This window comes from Drosophila mojavensis, unplaced genomic scaffold (assembly GCF_018153725.1).
Source record: "Drosophila mojavensis isolate 15081-1352.22 unplaced genomic scaffold, ASM1815372v1 contig_136, whole genome shotgun sequence".
Classification (NCBI taxonomy): domain Eukaryota; kingdom Metazoa; phylum Arthropoda; class Insecta; order Diptera; family Drosophilidae; genus Drosophila; species Drosophila mojavensis.
The window spans coordinates 1,577,939-1,584,430 of NW_025318667.1; the positions used below are offsets into that span (position 1 = coordinate 1,577,939).

The 6,492-nt window shown below is 40.2% G+C and overlaps 2 protein-coding genes across 2 annotated transcripts; one reads left to right on the plus strand and one right to left on the minus strand.

The window, feature by feature from the left end:
- Positions 1-2,645: 2,645 nt before the first annotated feature.
- LOC6585619 (40S ribosomal protein S15Aa) lies at positions 2,646-4,096 on the minus strand. The gene is made up of 2 exons (XM_002011211.4): positions 3,989-4,096; positions 2,646-3,255 (listed from the first exon to the last, which is right to left on the minus strand). The coding sequence occupies exon 2, from the start codon at positions 3,251-3,253 to the stop codon at positions 2,861-2,863; it is 393 nt and encodes a 130-aa protein (XP_002011247.1). The 5' UTR covers positions 3,254-3,255; positions 3,989-4,096; the 3' UTR covers positions 2,646-2,860.
- A 10-nt stretch (positions 4,097-4,106) lies between these two features.
- On the plus strand, positions 4,107-5,894 carry LOC6585618 (nuclear speckle splicing regulatory protein 1). Its single transcript, XM_002011210.4, has 2 exons — positions 4,107-4,215; positions 4,273-5,894. The coding sequence occupies exons 1-2, from the start codon at positions 4,205-4,207 to the stop codon at positions 5,429-5,431; spliced, it is 1,170 nt and encodes a 389-aa protein (XP_002011246.1). The 5' UTR covers positions 4,107-4,204; the 3' UTR covers positions 5,432-5,894.
- Positions 5,895-6,492: the final 598 nt, after the last annotated feature.

Below are 6,492 nucleotides of genomic sequence, written 5' to 3' on the forward strand. Positions count from 1 at the left end.
GATGAATTAACTGGACGACCGTCTGGACGTGATAACGATTATGGAAATCTTTAGCCGGTTCCCGTTAAAATCGACGTACTGCACGTGTATAAGTGACTCTAGCTCATTGGCCCACTGCCCAAGTGCAATTCCCGTTTCCTCGTTTTCCATTTCGTTGCGTGCGAGTGTACAGCAGAAGCGGTTGGTGCAGCGCTGCCACTTCCACTTGCTACCCGCTAGATCTAGCTTTTTTCCTGGAAGGCTCAGCTTGCTCTTTAAGTAGCTAGCCCATTCTATGCTACACAACTTAGTACCAAGCGAAACATAAAGGTGATCAGTTCAATCAGATCGTTGAAGCATTTGATATGTATGTATGTGGTTATTTTGCGCCTAGAGCTTCTCAAGCGTTCGCAATGCTGTCGGCCGGTGTTCGCCTTAGTGTTGGTTTCAGCATCACAGCAGACTTTGTTCTCATTGCTGTTGTTGTTGTTACTTTTGTGATTCTAGCTCATCACGCGTTGTGCTATTTAAGACAAGGTCTACATCCCCGTCTCTTTGGCCAAACTCGTTCTTACACACACAGTCTCTCACACATACAAACAGAGGCGCATGTGTCGGCAAAGCTTTCAGCGGTTGCTGCTATCTCATAGAACCAACTAGAAACCAACCAACAAAAACCCTTTCAAACCGCTTGCCGGCTGCGCTGCTCTTGTCAAATGCACACACACATGTGTATACATTTGTATGTATGTAATACATGTATTTATGTACATATTTTAGAAGCGCAAGTTAAGCAACAGCTGCTGGAAATAAGTTGCTGCTTCATATGTACGTGTATACAGCATGTGCTGGAAACACATACATACATACATTTGTATGAATATTTATGTAATTTTAGAGCAAAATCCCAGCTTATAGATTTTACATACATATATATGTATATAAGTATGTGTGTACATGCATACATATATATGTACATACATGTGTAAGAACGTTTCTTGATCTGCTCTAAGCCGCAAATCGCCAATTTGTTGTAAAGCTGTTTTGAGATAGCGCCCTAAATGATAATGAGACGATTTGTCGGAGCGGCTGAATCATAGCAAACGAATTTCTAGTGTTTGCGTCTGACAATTTCAATTATTTTTGAAAGGTAAAGTAAAAGTCGAAGAAAAAACATTCTTTAAAAAACAACAGAATCATCATGATTATCAAAATACTCGCCAGACCGCTAAGTTCCACCGCAACAGCGAATCGAAGACGTTGTCAATGCTTCCCCACGCGATTATTTGGAAGCTCTTAGAAAAACAGGCATAACTGACAGGTTGAGTGCATTACATGAAATGACATTGCAATAACAAGTCACAATATATGCATACACACACACACATAGTATGTATGTAGATTATAAGTTCGCCGGCAATATAAATTATTAGTTTTGTTGGCGCAAAGTTTTATGGGTTGCTTTGATACAATTTATATAGTATGTACATAAATATGTACATATATACGATGAATATATATGTGTGCATGTATTTATATAGTCAGAAACTGATAAGAAAAGGTAAAGTCACGATAGACGCCATTCCGAATTCCGTGTGGAAAGGCGGGTATATTTATGCAGGTAAGGGTATATACACACATATGTATGTACATACATACTATTGTATAGTATGCGTAATTTTGGGTCCCCAATCTAACGTATCATTTCAATTAAATATCAGCATTTCTACACGTACATGTGGCCTGCTTAACTATACTCACACTTTGAAGAGATGTTAAGTAGCATGTGGCGTGTGATATTATTGATAAATCTAGCTAATTGATATAAATCAATCTAGATAACTATTTCTATATAGCACGCAATGGCGACGATGACGATGCTTTATTGCTTGTCTAATCCCTATTTAATTACTGTAAATTGACTATTGATTGGGGTCCTTTGCGTGTGCCAATAAATTGTCAGTTGTTAGTTGTGTTCCATTTCTCTTTTCTATTGGAATATTAACAGTTTTTAATCAAACCCAAGTTCGATCAGTTGATTATCGATAGTGCCTAAAAGTGTGCAGCACTTTAGTTTCCAATTGCCGATTAATTAGAGACCTGCCAACTCGGCTTAAACACACTTTGCTAAATATTAGACGAATTGTATTTGATTTTTGATTGTTAATTCGTAATCAGTAAACTTATTTCTATTTGCTTGCAACTTTTATTCTAACGCTATCGCAGCTGCCGTCCGGGCTTTGATTTTCCATATAGCTTGTTTTTCTTTTCCAAGTAGCGATGGGAGCGGGATAATTTAAAGAAATATCGGTTACGATGTGTAATAGTGCCAGAATAACTAATCGCTAGAACAGTTACTTGTTTTGAGGCTAGTTGCAGCGCTCACATTATGAGGCAATTCTTAATATCTGAATTACAAAAAAACAATATGTACATCAGGACAATCTTTCTACCTATTTAATAATTTTAGAGTATTTCACTATTCTTGCCGTTTATATATTGCATAGTTTAAGCGAATATAATTTTTTGCGGCTTTCCACACGTGCATACGCACAGCGAGTCCAAACTACTTGACACAGAACAGAATTGCTTATAGGGAAGTTTACTGTTTTTTACTTAAGAGCTAAAATTTGTATGTCATATAAAAAATGATTGTTATTTAAAAATTATGTATCCATCATTTTATTTCGCGTTTTATTAGTGGAACATTCTTGTCTTGAATGAACGATGTTGGTATTTGTTGTTCAAATGAACGTGAAACGTTTTTTCATTTTATCATTTATCGCGACGGGGAAATAAAACAACTTTTACATATTTCAACTCCCCACACACACAAAATAGCTTTAGATGTTGTTAGCTTCATTCTCCTACTGCTCCGCATTTAGAAGAAGAATCCAAGGATTTTGCCACCAAGATGTTTTCTCCTGGCCTCCTCGTGATCCATAATGCCGCCGGATGTGGTCAGAACGACATAGCCAAACTGACGAGAGGGCAACAGGTTGTTGGTCCACTTCTCAATGTCGTTGATGGGCACATCGAAGCGTGGCGAAATGACGCCGCATTTGTTCAAACGTCCGGTTAGATTAACAACGATCTTGCCAGAGCGGTGATCGTCGACAATCTCGAATTCGCCGATGTAACCATGCTTCATCATCACAGTCAGGAACTTAATGATGACTTTGGAGCAGGGGCGCAGAAGCACCTGACGCTTGCCGCGCTTCTCGGCGTTGTTAATGCACTTCAGGGCATCGGCCAATACGTTCATACGCACCATGGCTGCAATTAAAAACAAATCAGTTTCCGTTTTATACAAAAAACAATAAAAAAAAAAAAAAAAAACTGTCGGTATGCAAAAAGAAAACACGTGCAAGTACGGCGCCTTAAACATTAGTTGTGCGTGTTTGTCAGTCTCCTTTCTCTTTCCCCCGTAATCCAGTCCCTAAAGTATGAGCAGGGCAAGAACTCTGTTCCCGGCTATGTAAACAACAACAACGCCTAATTTTGAAAATTGTCTCGCACATTACCGGCAATCTTTGCTACCGGCAGCATTTACTGGCGACTTTTCTGACATTTTCCACTACCAGATCTCAGTTACAATTGAAGAAGTAGTAGAACCGACAAGAACAACAACAGCAGCAACCACGGTCACAGCACAGCTGATACTGTTAAACATGACCGCCAAAGGCGGCGGCCTTTTGTACATTTTGTCACAAAACAGAAAAAAATAAATAAAAAAATTGTTCTGCGTATTGCATAGCATTGTTTTCTTATGCACTGATAATGTTCTCAGTTTTGTACATTTGGCCAGCCTTTGGCGGTGTACTGACGCTGTCAACACATATTTTAACTATCGTTTCATACACAATAAAAAAAATGCAATGTCCGAGTGTTTTGCACAAAAGTTTCAAGGCGCACGCACAAAATCCATAGCGCATATTAAGCAAACGCTAATTTATCAATATTTGCAGTGTTTTTAACAAGAATTCTGGTAAAATTTCACGTAGATTACCTAAGATTTAACTTTGTGGTTTTTCAACACAAATTTACACGACCGCGAACGTATCGGAAAAGAGGAAGTCCATCTTGCCGCATTTGACAGCTGCAGCTGTCAGTGCTACATACACACGGTTGCTAATAGAGCAGAGTTGCTTTGAGTAAATTGTAAGCGTTAAGCAGCACCGATTTTTATTCGGGCATTTGTCAACACTAGATCTGTAATAACAATATGTCGAAACAGTAAATATTTATTCTTATCTAAAATAGAAATATACTAATTTATTTATATGCTCATAGGTTTGGTTTAATAATACCTGGTAAACAGAAGAAGCAACCGGAAAGGCCGCCACATCCACCAACCAAGCCTTCCATTTTCGATGAGAGCAGCAACAGTTCAGTTAGTGATAATGATGCAGTTGGTCCACAAAAGCGGCTCACCGGCAAAGCCGGCGTGGTTAGTGGCCCCAGCCTAATGGAGCGTCGTGTGGCAAAAAACATTCAGATGAAGGCCCTGGCCGAGGATCCAACTATATTCCAGTATGACGAGCTATACGACGATATGGACAACAAACGGGAAGCGGCTAAAGAGACGAAAAAGCTTGAGCCACGAAAAGCCAAATACATTGGCCGTCTACTGGAACATGCGGAGCGACGTAAGCTGGAGAATGAACTGCGCGTCGAGCGCCAAGTGCAAAAAGATCGCGAGGCCGAAGGCGAAATGTATAAGGACAAAGATACATATGTAACTGCTGCGTATCGTAAAAAGCTGGAATCAATACGACAGATGCAAGAGCAGGATGCACGCGATGACTATCTAGAAGCTATTGGCGATGTGACGAAGCAGAAGGATCTCGACGGTTTCTACAGGCATCTATATGAACAAAAATTGGGCACACAGCAGGAAGTAATCAAGCCCAAAACGGCGCCCAGCACAGAGGAGGTGGCTTATAAGCCAATCAAGCGAGAAGGACAAATTTCAAGCTCAACTAAACAGCGCATCTACAGAAGACAGCGCTCCTCGCTGGACGACAACGATGATACGACTGCTATAGCAACTACTCCCACAGCTGATAGCAAAACAGGCGCAGTAAAAGCGCATTTGGCCAACAATATAGATGCCGATTCAGACTTTAGCATTGACGACTCCAGCGACGAGGATGAGCAGGCGACAGCAAAGGCAGCTGCGGACAGCAATGTGAAAGACCAGTCAAAGCCAGCGACAGAGGTCGTGGACAAGGAAAAGCAGCCTATTCTGGAAGCAGAGACTAAACCGCAGCAGGAGCAGTCGCAGCCTACAGAACAAAGCACCGACAATAGCATTAAGGAACCAGATGTGGAGACGGTTGTGCGACAGCCCATTGACCGCAGCTATATTTGGCGAAAGCGAACCGTAGGCGAGGCATTTGATAATGCTCTAGCCCGGTATCATGAACGCAAACTGGCCAGACGTGCCTGATCCCTGATCCTGTAATTTTATAGCTCATATAAATGCTGATTGCTGTTTCTCCAGCTTCCTTCATTCCTTTATTTAAAACAAAACAATAATATGTACATATTTACTTGTATGTATGTGTGTCTAAATGTGAGTTTGTACTGGCTTTGTATAAATATTTTGCATAGCTGTGGAAGGACTGGAAATAGGACAACTATACAGTAAGCACTTGCTACATGTAACAGCTCGCCAAAAGTTAGTTAGATTTGTTAAATAAGTTAAGAATTTCAAAAAGTTATTTTGTAATCGAAACAACTAAGTTATAATAATAATTGTATGCTTGAATAGTGGTATTGTAATATATAATTAAATCTTATTCAAATTATATGAACATAAATAAATAATTTACCAACATTTTTGTGTTAAGCTGCTTTCACTGTACTCCATTTATTTTGTATGCATGAAAAAAAAAAAAAAACACTACAAAGCCCAAGTTGCCGTTCTTTTTATTTTTATTTACTTTTTTTTCAATTTTACTTTTGCTTAGCCACAAATGCCGCAAATCCCTTTTATAAATACATAGGTGGTCCGCCATAAAAGTGAAAGCCGGCAACGCTGACATGCTTGGGCACCATTTTTGTTGCAGCGCATTGCAGGCGTTCATATAAAACATACATATATACATACATACATATATACGTTGATATATATATATACAGACTGCAACCAGGACTAGAACGTGCTTCTGTCAGTAGCATTTCCTTAGTTTTGATGCTGTCAACTTGCCCGTGTCCTCGCCCTGCTTCTTCTGCTCCGCCTTGTCAGCGAAATTAATAGCGAAATCCATTTTCTATTTGGCAAAGCTGACTAGTGTCCCCATCTCGGTCTTTCGCACAGCTGCAGTCCGGCTGCCAGATGTCTTACATACATATGCGCTCTGTTTTATTCATGCTGTTGCCCCTCCTCTCACTCTCTCCCTTACTCTATGCCGTTTTGCTCGCTTTCTCATCCGCTTTCTGCTGTTGCGTTGCTGCCGCTTTTCAAGCAGATGGCTGTGGCTTCCTGCAGGTGGCTCGGCTTTGATT

Coding starts and splice junctions, on each gene's coding strand:
- LOC6585619 (XM_002011211.4), bottom strand. CDS start 3,253: ATGGTGCGTATGAACGTATTGGCCGATGCCCTGAAGTGCATTAACAAC.